At 45.7% G+C, this 16,247-nt stretch overlaps 1 protein-coding gene across 3 annotated transcripts in view; it reads right to left on the minus strand.

The window, feature by feature from the left end:
- LRP4 (LDL receptor related protein 4) overlaps positions 1-16,247 on the minus strand; it is an 83,716-nt gene extending 67,469 nt beyond the window's left edge. For 2 of the 3 annotated variants that reach the window (XM_062635856.1, XM_062635855.1), the window contains exon 1: positions 16,004-16,246. In XM_062635856.1, the coding sequence (XP_062491840.1) occupies positions 16,004-16,088 (85 nt within the window). In that variant the 5' untranslated portion in view covers positions 16,089-16,246. Of the gene's footprint in view, positions 1-16,003 lie in introns of all 3 variants that reach the window. The other variant, XM_062635857.1, reaches the window with a different exon arrangement.

The following is a 16,247-nucleotide window of genomic DNA, read 5'->3' on the forward strand; positions in this document are numbered from 1 at the left end:
TATCACCAGTAATTACCATCTACCTTGAGAAGTCCCTGGGAGGTTTGTTTTCAGTTGGACACAAGACGTTTTTCCTCTCTTTCCAATCCTAAGTGGAAGAGTTATGTAGGAATTCATTTTAATAGTTGTGCAACAAAAGTACTCTTTTCAGTCAGGAAAAAAAGCAAGCATGTCTGTGGTGGGGAAAGAGGCCTTAGTGTGCAGTTTGTGTCCTGACTAAACTTGCTAAATATTTCTGGTACCTTACACTGCCATTTCGGACACTGTAAGAATATAACATTATTCCTACAGATCATTCTCTAAGTAAGAACATCTGGTACATTTGGACCTTTAGCCAACAAGCCTTGATGAGTCAAGATCAGACCTACTGAAGTCACAGCACACCATTAAGCTACACACCATTCTGGTCATGACAGCCTACACCTCGAGCTCTGAGGTTGAGCTCAGTTCACTTTCCTGTTCCCTGTTCCTTTATTCTGAAGTTGAACGTGATCCATTAATTCCAGATTCCAAGAAGTGTGCTTAGAGGTTTCATTCCCCTCCCTCCATTTTTTATGGTACACTATCAAACAATGTGGAATTACAAATAGCAACAGCATTCTGGAAATCGTTCCATGTCCCTCCTTACAACCGCACACACACTTGGCAAACTGAAACACATACAAGATGATTTAGGTATCAAGCCCTCAGAAAGAACATGATTGTTTTCCATGGGGAAGATATAATCTGCCCTTCACGATACAACCTAATTCTTGATTTCTTTGCCAGATATCCTCCCAAAACAAACCCTGTTCTGTGCACAATAAGCAAAGGTCAGGAAGCAGCCTTGATTTGACTTTAAGTGGTAACACAGCTCTCAGATCCTCCAGAAACACACTGATCCTCACTCTTGGGAACGAAACTTCAAGACTATGGTTTCATATTCATCAGCAGTGCTAGCTTTAAGAGCTCCCAGCCCTCCTTCCCCTACTCCCAGTTGCACAACCCCCATAAGCCAGCACAGCTTTACGCAGCCTAGTAATAGCCAGGGACAGGGGTCCCGTGGACGATGAGCAAAAAGATGCCAAGTTGAAGGGTCTTCCAACTCATCCTCACCCAGCCCAGTTTGCTTCTTCCATTTGCTTCACTGCTTACAGAACCACAGCCTCAGAGCCAAACTGACAGAAGAAGCTGGGGTCGTTTCCCATCCAAGGCTCTACAGACATATTTACTACATTAGCTAGTCCAAGAGTTATTTTCTTCTTACAGTCTGTTTACCGAGTGTTTGTACATTTAGAAGTAGGATACTCACGCTACTGTGCTGAACATCCTTATGAAAAGGAATAAACAGGGTGAATTAGATCATTCCACAACTGAGTACAGTAAATGTTTAAAAATGTGACATCCTCATCTGGGAAAAAGCCACTAACTTCAGTATGCAAGGAAAAAACAGCTCTTAAGCAACCAGTCCCCATGCCTCAGTTCTTCACCCTTGCACGAAAAGAATCTGTAGGCTCCAAAATCAAGTTGACAACTATCCTTAGAGAGACCAAAAGGAAAAGAGAAGACAACCCAGCCATTAGCACACCCGGCCCAACAATCATAAAGAACCTTTATGTCGTAGCTCGCAAAGAGGACATTCCCATATTAAGTTCTGTACAGACGATCTCCAAAGGTTATGGGGAAAACCACTTAAGCTATTGGGTAAATACAGCTACTGAAGCCAGTTACGTATTTACAGACTTCTACCCAGCAATTTAGCTTGCTGCTACAAAGCAGCAAAAAGGAACATTCAATAATTATTATTTAAAGTTAGCCACACTAAACTATCCCAATTCAGGAATGCAGGGTTTAACACTTGGATTCCTGACCGAGTCCAAGTTATGCTTCGGTTCTCAAATTTCCTGACCTTTGTGGTTACATGGTTAAATATCCATATGTGATCCATCCTAAGAGCTGCTGCAGTCAGGATAGGGGAAAGGCTGGAAGAGTCACGGAGGCAAGAAGAGATCTTTGGGAGCAGCATGTTCAGATATGATACCCCTCATTAGACTAATGCTAACCATTTATTGAACACAATGGCAGATAACAGGAACACACGCTGTCTAGACCAAAACCAGCAACCAGATCCTCTTAGAAGGGCACTATATCTGAGAAGAGTTTTCACCCACTCAGCATCAGACCCCAGATGCAACAAATGTGTCTATTTAATTGTGATAATGCTATATGCAGCATGTCAGAGGGGAGCAGGGGACGATGAAGAGAAAGGCAGTTTCAACAGAAAGATATTTTGGGGATGGGAAGGACAGAACAAGTCTGTATGTTGAGACTAAAAGGCAAAGCATTTAAGTGGAACCCGTATTTAACTATGTTAATCATTGTGGGGTTTTCTCTTGTTATTCAATACATCTGTCAATTTATTGCATGTAGAAATCATAAACTCTTCAGAGTAGACTGTCCTTATTGTATGCGCACACTGCATGTAACACTGCAAAGCTCTGATTTCCATCAGAGTGAACCTTTACATGATCCAATTGACAACTCATGTGTGAGATTCAGCCCACGTAGATGCTTCCCTTCAGCCTGTCACATACTCGTTGGGGGAGAACAGGAATGGCCATTTAGGCAGCTTATGTTTCCAAACAGCGAGCTCTGTCGGCCTTTGACTAAGCAGACACTCAGCATCAATGCTGCCATTTCTGCACCAACTCTGGAGGAGGATGCAGATTCTGCAAATAAGGGTCAAAATCTAATTCTCTGCTGGACATCAATCATTTAAGAGGCAAAACTAAGGAAGAAGAGTCAATACACTAGCAAGGAGATAACGTTTTTCATATTTAGATTGACAGTCTCTCTGGCAACAACTCAGAACGTAAGTCTCTGTTAGCCCAAGTGAAACAAGACAGTAGGTCTGTGCTTCCAGTCTTAATGAATACAAGTTTCCACCACAAAGAGGTACCACCAACTAAGGTACTGCATCAGTTGCAATATCTATAGGTTGATCTTTCACCACACATGGACACAATACTAAGACTGTCATACAAGTACAGCACAATAAAGAGGTCTATGCTTGCATGAGCCACAAAAACCAAATCTTGGGCTTCAACTCTCCCCTTCCCCTGATTTCCAGGAAAAGTCTTTCTAATTATTAAGGCAAAGCAAAGTAGCAGCAAGCCAGTGCCAAAAGAAAATGGTTGGTCTTGCTCCCTCGATCCTTCCATCAGGTCTACCCTGACATCTCACTAGAGCAAATTCCCTTTAGCTTGCCAATACCACACCAATACCTGTGGTGTCACTTGTTTCATCATTTTGCAGGTGGGCTCCTTCTGTGACAGATCAACAAGCTGAACCAATTCATCCAGCAGATATACACTCAGACATAGCAAAGGGAATAGGGGAGAGACCACTCTGTGGGGCAACCCCCAGTTACACTAGAAGAGGCGTAACATGAAACTCTATATTGTGGGCAGAGAACAATCCTCAGCCGTGACAGCATCCTAGCACCCCACCAAAAATACTCCTCTCTGAGAGATATCAAGTTTACTGAAAGCAAAAGGCAGAAGGAACAGAAATTCTTCTCATCCTGATATTCTAAAACATGGGCTTTGTATTACCATAAAACTGTATTTTGAAGACAATGTTTGCCATAAAGCAGGATTATACTGAGCCCTACTCCAGAGCGGTAACATGCCAGCGTAAGTCACTTGCGGTTTCATTCTGAGTATCACCTGAAACAAGCCCCTGACCCGCTACATCTCCACTGTCCAGCCCATTGTTTAGTTGTTCTAAGCAGCATGTTTAATTTACACAGCTTAAACAGGAGGAGAGGACTAAGTTAATAGAGATGAAGGAACAGAGGACAGGAAAAAATGCAACTCATGATCCATAAGTCATTTTTCTAGTACCCTTTGCAAGAGACATGGATCTGCAGGGAAGCAAGTGGGTGATAATTAGGGACAGTTGGAATATTGTTTATTTCCTATTAGCAAAGGCAGCAGTTCAGGCCTCCAAGGATAAATCACATTTCTTAACCAGATGGAAGACATTTCATTTTCAAACATCAACCATACAACAATGGACCACAGAAAGGAAGGAGCCAATTCACAACAGCAACAAGAAAACAGAATTACTAGCGATTTTAGAGACGAGTTCTCATCAAAATCTGCACTTACAAAGAGCCTCATGTCACATCAGAAATCGCACCACATCCCACCACAGTCAATTCAAAGACACTTTTATTGGCAAAACAAGCTCTGCAAGTGTTACCCACATGTAAAAGACAGCACACTTGAGTTTTTCCCAGAAGTGAATTCAATATACGAAGGGACTGCCTCCACAGTCGTTTCAATAGAGAAGGCTTCAAGACATAGGTTCCAACTATAGAAATTAAAATATTCCAAGGAATAATGGTTTTATCTAGTAAGAGAAGTGTTTTCTTGCTCTCTCTAATCTTTATATTTTACCCACAGGATTAGAAGATTTCCTTCTCAGCCTCCCTTTCCTTCTCTTTCCCAGTTTGATTTATGATGTTCTCCCTACATCCAACTCAAAGTTGCACATGCCAGTTCAGTATTTGGTAAGAGCCTCACTTGATGCTGCACATTTCATTTGGTACTATCTGCCAGCACGACAACTTTGCGCAATAACTTGTGGCAGCCTAGCTGGCTAGTAGGTCTGGACTTTCTGTTAGAGAAACTTGCATCCTGGTTTAGATTTAGACTAGTTTCTCAAACAGATGGATTCTGGATTCAGTTATTTGCTCCATTAGCCTCAAAAGGAGTGCCAAATCCCAGAAATAAAGCTTTTGTAAGAGTGGACAGCTTTTTCACTTCATTACAGTCTATGGTTCTCCAGTCCTTTTAGGCAGAGGCAGCTTTTGCTGCTTTGGCCAAAACAGAAACGAAGTTTCTTTTATAAAAAGATCAGCAGTAAAAATCCTTTCAGTTCTGTTCTGTAGCCATCACCATATAGAGTTGACAGATTTAGTTCTATCATGTCTTCGTACATCTGTACTTAAGAAAGTTAACTTCCCCTCAGTTACAAGTATAAGAACAGAGAGCTCTGGAGGTGGTTCTTGTGGGAGTCAAATGTTTTATTTGCCATCAAACAGTAGAGTAGGAAAACCTCAGCATTGTATTCAGTTCTCATGGCTTGAGTAGTTGAAATGTGTCTTACTTGCTAGGGCCACCACATAGCCAGCACAGACACATTGACGCAGAGCCTTAGGCATGCAAGGACTCCTGAGGCTGGTCAGTGCGGGGCTGCAGAGGGACCATGCCGCATGTCCACCTCGGCCCAGCCCCATCCTGCAACAGATTAATTCTCTCCTTATGGAGTTACTGTCATTTCCCTCCTGTGAGCCACTCCCCTTCTGCTTGCCTCTGAGGGGCACAGAGCCACACAGCACATACCTTAAAGACTTCGGTATGCACAGTCAGAAAACCTGGCTCCCTAGACATCTCTGGTCTTCCACGGCATAACTCTGATGACCCTCATTCCTTTGACAGACAGTCGTAGCATCACCACCGCATTGATTTTAAGATCTTGACATACAGGATGCAGAGCACATTGTTATGACATTGGTCAAGAAAAAAAACCCAAACAAACCTAGATCCCACTCCATGACTTTCCCAGATTAACCTGCAGGACCAATGCACTGCAGTACATTAGCCAGCAAATGCAGGTGTTCTGGCAGCTGTCCCAGTCACTTAATCGGAAGCCTGAGCTCAGAGGCTGTTCTGCCTGAGCGGGTAAGTCAAGATGTACATACCAAAGATGTCACCCAGCCTCACTCCCTTCTTTGCTCGAAGGCTTCTGGCTAAGTACTGTTTATTTATATCCTACAACTGATGGATTGTACATAGGTTTCATTTGCCCAGTAGCTCCCATTAGTTCTATACTGTACCTGCTAGATTTGGACTCATGTACCCGATTTAGCTAAACAGGGGGTTTTGCCAATCGTTTGAAGTACTCAAGTGCCTGCCACCCCCTCTTCACTGCCAGCCTGTTCTAAAGCATTTGCAGCACAAAAGTTGCTCATGGCTATTTCTCAGAAAGCAATCATCTCAGCTTTTCTTCTTCCTGCAGCGTATGTATTACTGCCATCAAGAGTTTGCTTCTCCAGCACAATCAACAAAACATTACTAGAGTACCACATGAATTATCCCATTTTTATTAGACATTCCTTTCCAGCTTTCATATTTGTTCCCAAACTTCTGAAGACTTGTGGGTGAAGAACTAACCATACCAAGCACAAAAGGAAGTATGTAAAACACAACTGACTGGAAACCTTAACCTAAGAAATTAGCTTATGTTGTTCTAGTCTGGAATTTCCATGTAGAGCAACAGATTACAGCTCCTCATCTTCCAGTTCACAGGAGGCAGGTCACAAACAAGAGAAACCTCAGAGAAACAACAGGTTTGTCTTAGAGCGGATGAGCTACTGCAAGCCAAAGGAATTTGTAGTGGAAGGTTGCGGGAGGCAGGGATCAACAAGGTTGTTCTCTGCTGGAGTCCTAGTAGCATAGAAATCAGTGACAAACATGCCCTTCCACAGCAGCTGAGGCAGAGATGGGATCCACCAGATACTAGAACCCTGGACCTGGGAAAAAAAACAAACACAACAAACACCTAAAAGGCATAAAGGGCTTCTGTTAAGGTAATGATGACCACAGGTCTGAATTCTTCCTTACAGTCAGAAATGCAGTGAACAAAGGCCTACATGCAGTGCTGACAGTTGAAACTGGAAAAATGCATGAGGTTAACACCCCTGTGGTGGAGACAACTGCTCCAGAATCGGCTGCTCATGAGTCAACACCCTCCTGCAGCTGCTGTACACTGGTACAGGACAGATGTCAGACCCAGGGGCAGGCTTCACGCAGGCCAAGCAAAGGGCTGTAACCTCACCAACCAGCCCAATTCCATCCTTCCCCATTTCCAAGTCAATGCCCAAGAAAAATCCCTTCACCTCTTTGACTCTGCATGGATACAGCTCTCAATTCAACCCGCTCTTTCCTTGCATTAAACTTGGCTCTGTCTGCAAGGCAATGACCAGTACCCTTATCAGGAGACCTGACCTATCTTCCACCAGCTCCCACATTACACTTTGTAAGATTTAGATACTGAATACTTCTACACAAGAGCCATGACAAAACAGCAGATAGTCCACTAGCATTCTTGTTTGCCAGTGACTATATGCTCTCCTGCTTCTTGGCTATTAAAGCTCTGGAATGGCAGCCTCCAATCTCCCTCCCTTTGTCATGCTGCCAACTCTCCAGTTTTCTCTCCCAGACAGACCTATTATGTTCCTCCTCTTGCCAACAGGTATGTTACTGATCAAGGCCCTTTTTAAAAGGCAGCACAAATTAGGGGATGTCCTCCAGCCATAAGAAACTCAACTTGGGCTTTTCAAGCATAACAGGCTTCAAAAAGCATGAGAAGAACACAATCTCCGAGGCCTCAAAAACCTCATCTCCCAAATTTGTCAAGCCTGAAGAAGCTGCAACCTCTGAATCACAAAGAAAGGGCAGCAGTAAATCTGGTTTCCTCTTAACAAATGGGATTTTAATTCAGAAAATTATCCCACCCCCTGATTCATCCTCAGGAGCTCAGAACAGGAGCAGGAAATTACAATCCAGAGACTTCTCACCCTTTTCCCTGCCCTCAGAGTTGCAAAGAAAGGATTTGACTATTCAGCAGTTATGGAAATTCAGAACTAAAGTTGGGTGGGAGCATAAAGGGAAAAAAAGAAAAAGGTGTGTCTACTTTAGTCTAATCCTGGATCCCATGAGACATGGTTCTGCTACAGTGAATGGCTGCACCTTAGGCAAGAACCTCTCCCAGACACTACCAGCTGTCACCAAGTCAAATGAACTGATGGAGCTGGAGATTCAGGCTAAAGGAGCAGAGTGTGTTTCCCTGGAACCTTCTCTGAAGGAAGCAGCATTGTGCGACTGTGCAAGGAGGCCGAGAACATCACATCTGTGTTTTAACAGTTCTCACTAGTGACTCACTCCTTCATACAGCAATTCTTAATGGAGAAGAGGAAGAGAAGTAGCCTCCTTTTCCAGGAAAGGTGTTATTTTCTGCCACCACTCTTGTTGCTTCTGTACCCAGACTCCTTTCCAACCCCAGAGGAATCTCCTGTTCTCACTTCACATGTTTTTCCAGGCAATCATCTCCAACCTCCTAGCTTCTCTTTTCAACTCTGCCTTCCTGTTTAAAACACTTTTCCAGACAGGACTGTCCTCAAAAAGACCTTCCCGGACATCAGACATCCCACTCAAAAACCCTCCTGGCTGTATGTGCCCCCAAGCCTGGCAGGTCTCACATTCCATCACTGCAGACAGACGTGGTGGTGGAACTATCTCATGGGTTCACCATACCATTATTGGTCTCCCTCTCCTGCTATTTGATAAACTCGCCCCACTCATCAGGGACTCTACTGTTGAGGGTCCCTACAAGTTGTCACATCCTCCTCTAAAGCATTACTAAAATAAGGCTTTCCCTGCCTGAGCAATTAAATGCTGCTCAATGCTCATCTTCACTTTCAAAACTTCCATCTTTTATGCTACCTAATTAACCACTCTTTCTGACATCAGATCCCATATAATTACTCTACTTGGATCTCCTTACACAGCTCTTCTGTTCCTTTGCCAGCTCAACTCCTTGGCTCTCCCTTCCAAAATGCCTATCTTTGCTTCTGTTAATACCTGTACTTCTATACCCCCTTCCCTTCTTCTCATGGTTTATTCTTGCATCTGCTTCCTCATCCTTATTTCCACAGTTACCAGCTTTCAGTAGTCTTTGATGTCAACTCCTACCCTAAAATCTCTATCCTCATTCTAAGACACAATTGGAATGAAAAACTTTGAGAAGCTTTTCCCATTAAGCAAAAGCTAAAGGAAATTTAATTAGAATGGTATGCTATGCTATGCTCTTTTAATATTGGACCTTATCTATCCCACTAGAATAATCATATCCCTGATCCTTATCAAATGTCAGATGTCCAGTTTAGACTATAAACCCTTTGGGCAAACGCAGCCTCTTCCTCCATGCTACACAGAGCCACAGCACTTAGACCAATCCTTAAGATAAGAAAAAGACCTCAAAAATTCAAGGAACTTGACTTTGCCAAGAGCGGTTCCACTCTACACACTGAGACTTGGGAATGACCAGAGCAGTTAAAAGTACTCTTTGAAACTCCAAAAGACAAGAATAGGGTTCCACCCCCAACAGAAACAATGCCTGAGAAGAGAGGAGCTGGGTACAGACGGCACTGAAAGAGTTTTTCCATGGTATCTCTAGCTGCTGCCTGCTTCCAGTCTCCAAAGCCATCACTTATCCCCTTTGAAACAGCAGGAGAGTCACTTCTTTCTTCCTTCCCTCTCCAGAAGGAGCACAGCAGAAATAAACCTCGAATGATAAATTATGCACCACCTTTGTGTGGCTGCCTCTTGGCCAGACGGGAAATTTTTCTCCCAAAGCCTTTTGTTTCCAGCTTTGATCCCAGCGTTGGATCCGCTCTGTTCAGCACTCCCTCGGCATGGAGGTGAAGGGAGAGCTGACACGGGCCAAGTTCAGGCTTACTGCAAGTCACAGTCAGATCTTCCATTAGCCTTCTCCCCTCCCCCTTCCCAACTGGAACTCTCCTTGAGTTTGAAAAGATCCTATTAAACATTTTCCAGAGGGCCTTACAGAGGATACATTATTTTGATGGATGCTGGGACTAAAGGAGGAGGATTTCTAAGTACAGTGAAATAATGGAGTTTGTTCTAATGGGTTTAAGAGATGCCCGGGGGCACCAAGTAAGTTCCTTCTCTGCAAATCAAAAACACAGAAGACCAGAAAATGGAGCTGAACAACTGAACGCCAGGAAGCGGGGAAATCGGGCTCTATTTAACTGCTGCTCTTGGTTACAGCCAACTTCAGGCTGCTTGGAAAAACAGCACACACACATCACTGGCACAAACTTAACAGGAGAAAACAAAGAGACAACAGGGGTCAAACTGGGGGTGGCAAGTAGGAGAAGGATGCAAGGCTGGGTCCCCACCCCCTGCCAGAGAGTCGGATCAATTATCCTTGAATACTAACAAGATTTCTGATTAAAGAACTGCTGCTATGCAATAGGAACAGAAAGCTCCAGCAGCTGGGAGGGGCTGTCAGGCACTAACAAAGACACACAGAAGACTATGCCCTGCTAGGGCATATGGAGGAAGTCACCACGCTGGTAGCCAGCAGAGGGGTCTCCCCTGCCTGGAGTCAAGATAACATCTCACCGCTGACAAATTGAAGTCCAGAAGTAAAACTTCACCCTAACACTGCAGAACATGGGGTCTGTTTTAAGGCAAACATGTTCCCTCCTGGAAGCTTTGCTGGATGACAGTTCTTTAAACAACCTCATCACCATAGTACAGAGAGATGGATTTTCTTGTCATTCTAACCCATCCAGGGGAAAAATCTGGTGCTTCTTAGTTCTGAATATTGCAACATCAGAAAGTTACTGTTAACATACAACAGCTTGAGAAACAAGAGCCTGCACAGTCTTTGGTCATACAGTCTTTGACAAAACTGCAATTTGCAGTACAAACATTGAACATGCACATACAATGCTGCCCGTTAATCTTAATGGTTTGTGACTTGCTGACTGGTAACTAAATACAGAAAAACCTCATGACCCAAGAACCTCAGGAAAAAGAAAAGCTTCTGTTACTACTTTTCACAACCTAAAGTTGTGTTAACATTAAGCATCCTCCTATTGGCATATATCTCATGTCATCAGAAGGCTTCCGGCTGTTCAATCCCCGTTTTTTCTTTCTCTTCTATTTTAAACAACAAACAATTCCTTGATCCAAGGAGTTTCAGCCACCCACAATTTAGCAAGGCAAATGTCCACAAACATCAGCTCTGTTTGATGTTAATAAAGTCTTTATGAAAACTTATTTTCTTGCCCTTACATACTGAGTCTCCTTTCATCTGGGTTCACAGCAGCCACGGAGGAGTTCTGCTCCTCACAGAAACACTGACTGCAGCTCAAGAGTCTCTTAGACTAAACACACAGGCTGGAACTCTTCAGCATTTAACAAGCAGTTCTGCATAACAAAGGCCAAAAATGCCTGGATAGCTGAAAAACCTGAACGCAAACTCACCCACAACAGGACAGCAGCCAAATACTCCCAAGGTAACAGTCCCAGAGCAACCAGATACACAACATGAATAAACCAGGAGCCTACGGAATCACAAGCCCCTGGATCCATAGAGTTAGCATGTTTAGTACAGGGAAATCATAGAATCATAAAACAGTTAAGGTTGGAAAGGACCTTAAGATCATCCAGTTCCAACCTCTCTGCCATGGGCAGGGACACCTCACACTAAACCATGTCACCCAAGGTTCTGTCCAACCTGGCCTTGAACACTGCCAGGGATGGAGCATTCACAGCTTCCCTGGGCAACCCATTCCAGTGCCTCACCACCCTAACAGGAAAGAACTTCTTCCTTATATCCAATCTAAACTTTCCCTGTTTAAGTTTGAACCCATTACCCCTTGTCCTATCACTACAGTCCCTAATGAAGAGTCCCTCCCCAGCATCCTTGTAGGCCCTCTTCAGATACTGGAAGGCTGCTATGAGATCTCCACGCAGCCTTCTCTTCTCCAGGCTGAACAGCCCCAACTTTCTCAGCCTGTCTTCATACAGGAGATGCTCCAGTCCCCGATCGTCCTCGTGGCCTCCTCTGGACTTGTTCCAACAGTTCCATGTCCTTTTGATGTTGAGGACACCAGAACTGCACACAATGCTCCCTCCAGGTGAGGTCTCATGAGAGCAGAGTAGAGGGGCAGGATCACCTCCTTCAGCCTGCTGGTCACGCTCCTTTTGATGCAGCCTGGGATACGGTTGGCTTTCTGGGCTGTGAGCACACACTGAAGCTGGCCCATGTTCATTTTCTCATCGACCAACACCCCCAAGTCCTTCTCCGTAGGGCTGCTCTGAATCTCTTCTCTGCCCAACCTGTAGCTGTGCCTGGCATTGCTCCAACCCAGGTGTAGGACCTTGCACTTGTCACAGTTAAACTTCATAAGGCTGGCATCAGCCCACCTCACAAGCGTGTCAAGGTCCCTCTGGATGGCATTCCTTCCCTTCAGCATATCAACCAAACAGAAATGAAAATCTACAGGGAAGATACAGAAAGAAGAGATTCAAGAAGCATCACAGTGCCCAGTCTTCACGCAGTAGAGATAAAATATCCCATAAAAGAGTAATGCCCAACAGAACAGCCATGGCAAAGACCCATGGTTTCTACAGATGTAAAAGCAAGAGCCTTTACATCAAACACATAAGATTCACAGAAGACAACTGCTGTTAGTGTTCTCTGCCGTGATTCCTGTGAAACTGAATACAGCGTGCCAATCCCTGGAGTGGGTTTGCTGCATGCCAGAGCTCCAGCTCTGGATGTTGTAACAGGTAAAGCCAGACATCTTAAAAGATGGTCAGTTTAAGTGTGCCTCCATGTACCACCTTCTTATGTAAACCCTTCCAAGATAACATCACAAACAGCTATGGTGGAAATAACAAGAGGACTAGAGAAATAAATTTCCCCTTTTCTTATACATTTAACATCACTTTACTTCCCAATTCACCCTTTCCAAGAGGGAGTCAGTAAAATGTCTGTGCTTTAATGAGTCTTTTGATCAGAAAGCCTTATTAAAAAGAGAAATAGCCACAAGTCAAAAGCAGCAGAATTCAATGAAGGTGTACGACGTGCAGTTACTTTTTAAACCTACTTTTAAAACCTTGACTGGTTTCCAAGATAACATCTCTTTATCAGCTTTTGTAAGTGTTATGAAGCATATATTCCATTGTGTTCAATGGTAAGTTGCATTCTAGGGCAAATGCAGTTGGCCTTGGGCAAGACAATTTCTACTTCACTTCCCACATTTACAAAACAAGGATAATATTTGCCTGTTTCACAAGAGTGCAGGAAGACTGGAGAGGACTATCAGACTACAGATCATTCTCATAGAGTTAATGCTTTAATTATTTTTTAATGTTAATTTCGCCAGTCTGGAGAACTACAGGTTTGAGGAGTAAAAAATACAAATCACTTCCATCTCTTTCTCTACTTAACATTCAGCAAGTACTGCTTTTGGTTTGAACTACAAACAACTGGATAACTGGATTTACATCCAACCACTTTTTCTTTGGAACTTCAATGAACACAATGTAGAAAAACAGCTCCAAGTTTTCTGAAATCCCATTTTGTGGCCCACATGAACAGAACATCCCTCTTCAAGGTTCACAAGACACTCTGGAAATGCAACCACTTTATGTAACTAAGTACCTAGTAATTTGGTTGCTGCATACACCCACACTCCCAAGATGCAAGAAGGGATTTTCTATTGCACAAAACAGCAGTAAAGCACACAACAAAGCTTTTGGAAAAAGAGTATGAAAGGGAACTTCTTATCCACACTAAATAAATGAATTTATAATATTAACTTTATAATGGAGTATTTCTGCTTTATGCTTTTTACAAATATTACCATGTTTTAGTAGATCCAGAATTGTTTAAAAAAGTAAAATAAATAAAACCAAACCCCACCATCACCACCATCTGTCAGCATCCTGCAGCATCTTACTCTTCATTTTAGAAGAGTGGGAATGTTACTCAGTGCCGCCACCAAGGTGACAAAGACAGTCAAGGTAATTCAGAGTGATCATGAGATCTGTGAGTATCATCCAACCTGATCAGCAGTAAACCCAGGCACCCCCAGCAAGTAGAATATTATCAGCCCCAAGTTGATAACAGGAGAAAGGGCATTTTGCACCTGACTGAGAGCCGCGGAACCAACAGCAATGCCAAGCAGAGATTGCAATTCCCACTGCAAACTGTACTCCTGGAGAGGTATCACATTCAGGTTTGTGACCCTGCAATGTCTGAGGAGTGAAGCTCTGATATGAGCCATGTATTCTTCTGGCAGAGCTCCAGGGCAAGCGCATCACCCAGACAGGTTCTGTGACATTCTGTATTCACACTAACACAGACCATCACAACATCAGGCCCTCCTTCATTACCACGCACCAGCAGCGTGTGCCATTAGCTTCACATTCTCCCTCTACACCCACTTCTACCTGCAACACACTTTCAAGAGCTCAGAATAATCAGAGACCTCTTTTTTTTTGACAGTCTTCTCTAGTTTTAACTGCCACCATCCACCAAAAGAGGGTCAAAGGTCAACCCTGCAGACTTGATTGCTTTACCCGCTCCTGTCCTGAAGCACAGAGGTAAATGACCAAGTGCTTCTTCCCATTTACCTGTTTGGCACCATGAGTTCTGTAGCTGCAGATGCTTTGTGACAGTTCAGCTGCACGCTATCCCCCATGTGTACTTGCAAGGGACAACAATGAAACCTTTCTAGCTAAGGGGATGAACACAAACTCATCACAGACTTTGGCATCTTCTCTGCCACCTCCTCATGTTTTTCCTTGCTTCAAACAGGAAAAAAAGTGCTCAGGAATTCTTATCGCAAAGCTTATCTTGGCATGAAGGAAATAGGATGCGCACTTCTGGAAACAGTTGGCACATCCACTCATAAACGCGCATTCATTTGACAAGAAGACACAGGAAAGTGCACTGATGGGAGAACGACATGAAAGAGAGACAAACTGCCATAAAAAGCATCCCAGAGACATCAAGGCACAACCACCTACAAGCAAAGCTGCACTTTACAATCAGACATCCCCCACATGGCTGTTAACAGCCCAGACACATTAACTAGGAGCACCTGGGTAACAGCCAAAATAAAACACATCCACATCTGCACCTACACTAAGATCCATGCTTTAGATCCTTCTCCCTCCTAGACTGCAGCAAACTATCTCTGCGGAGCTTGGGAACTAAAGAGTACTTCTGTTTTCTATAAAGCAGATTTTCTGATCCACAGAACTGCAGCCCTTTCCAAGCTGCTTTAGCACCTTCTTCGAAGCTGACTGCAATTAGGTTTCTTGTTAGAAGAGAAATAAAATTACTTGAAACCCAAACTCCATGTGATTGTGCCCCAGAGGCAATACTTGGGAGAACGATGGAGGTCAGCAGCACTACTGCAAATGCTTCCTGTAATTTCAGAGCAGCACAGGAGAAAACGGATGGGTGAAATTATACAGCAGCTGCCAAAGGAGCGCAGAGAGAGAAATGAGGTACGGATCTCCTCTCCGCACCCCTCCCCCAAAAGCCTTCCAACTCCTTATAAACAGTTCCACGAAGCGTTTAGATGTTTTCTCCTCCACCGGGCGCGCTTGTAAAAGAAAGCACTACCGCACACAACGAAGAAACAGCAATTGCTTTTCAGTTGATAGAGCAACCACAAAGATAAGTTTTTCACCGGCGAGACTTCATGGAACTGCTTCCCTGCTCGCCCTCACCGCAGGCAACTCCTGCCCTCGCCACTCTTTTTGGTGCCGCTCCTACCCCGGCCGCACTCCGCCAAGGCTTAGCGGCAGAAGAAAGCTCCCGGGCCCCGCCGACCCGAGGCAGGTAGCCCTGGGCGCCGCCGGGGAACCGGGCTGTACCTTTAAGGGGCCCGTCGCGGCGGGTGCGCGGCTGCATTCCTGCTCCGGAGCGGCGGCTGTCCCGACACGCCGGGCACGGCAGCCTCCGAGGCAACCTGCGCGCCCGCCCCAGCGCAGCCCGGCCCGGCGCTCGCACCGCGGGAACAAAGCCCGCGCCCGCCGCCGAACTTCCGCGGGGGGCAGTGGCCGCGTGGGCTCCGCGCTGCAGCCGGGACCCGCGCCCCAGCCTGCCGGTGGACCCAGCTCCAAACCCGCCGCGGAGGGGCTCGGGGAAGGCGAGAACCGGACGCGGGACGGGGCGCGGACAAAGCCCGGCGACGGGGCAGGGCACGGCTCGGCTCGGCTCCCGCCCGACGGGCGCGGGCAGGTGAGCGGCGCGGCGGGACAGGGCTCCCCGCCGCCGAGCCCGGGACGGCGGCCGGGCCCCCCGCGGGCCAGAGGGTGCCGCGGCAGCCGCTTACCTCTGGCGCGGAGCAGCGCTCCCAGCAGCAGCAGCAGGAGCTGCGGAGGCGCGGGCAGGAGGCATCTCCCGCCGCGCCGCCTCATGGTGGCAGCGCCCCGGTCCCGCGCCCGGGCCGCCCGCAGCGACGTCCCAGGCTTCTTCTGCGCTCAGCGTCCCGGCCCCACCGCCGCTCGCTCCCTCCGCAGCCGCGGCAGCTCCGGGGCTGGGGGCTCGCTCCCCGCTCCGCCCGGCGCAGGCCCGGC

The sequence above is a fragment of the Pezoporus occidentalis genome, unplaced genomic scaffold, assembly GCF_034315485.1.
Source record: "Pezoporus occidentalis ecotype Australia unplaced genomic scaffold, CSIRO_AGI_Poc_V1 ctg46, whole genome shotgun sequence".
Lineage (NCBI taxonomy): Eukaryota > Metazoa > Chordata > Aves > Psittaciformes > Psittacidae > Pezoporus > Pezoporus occidentalis.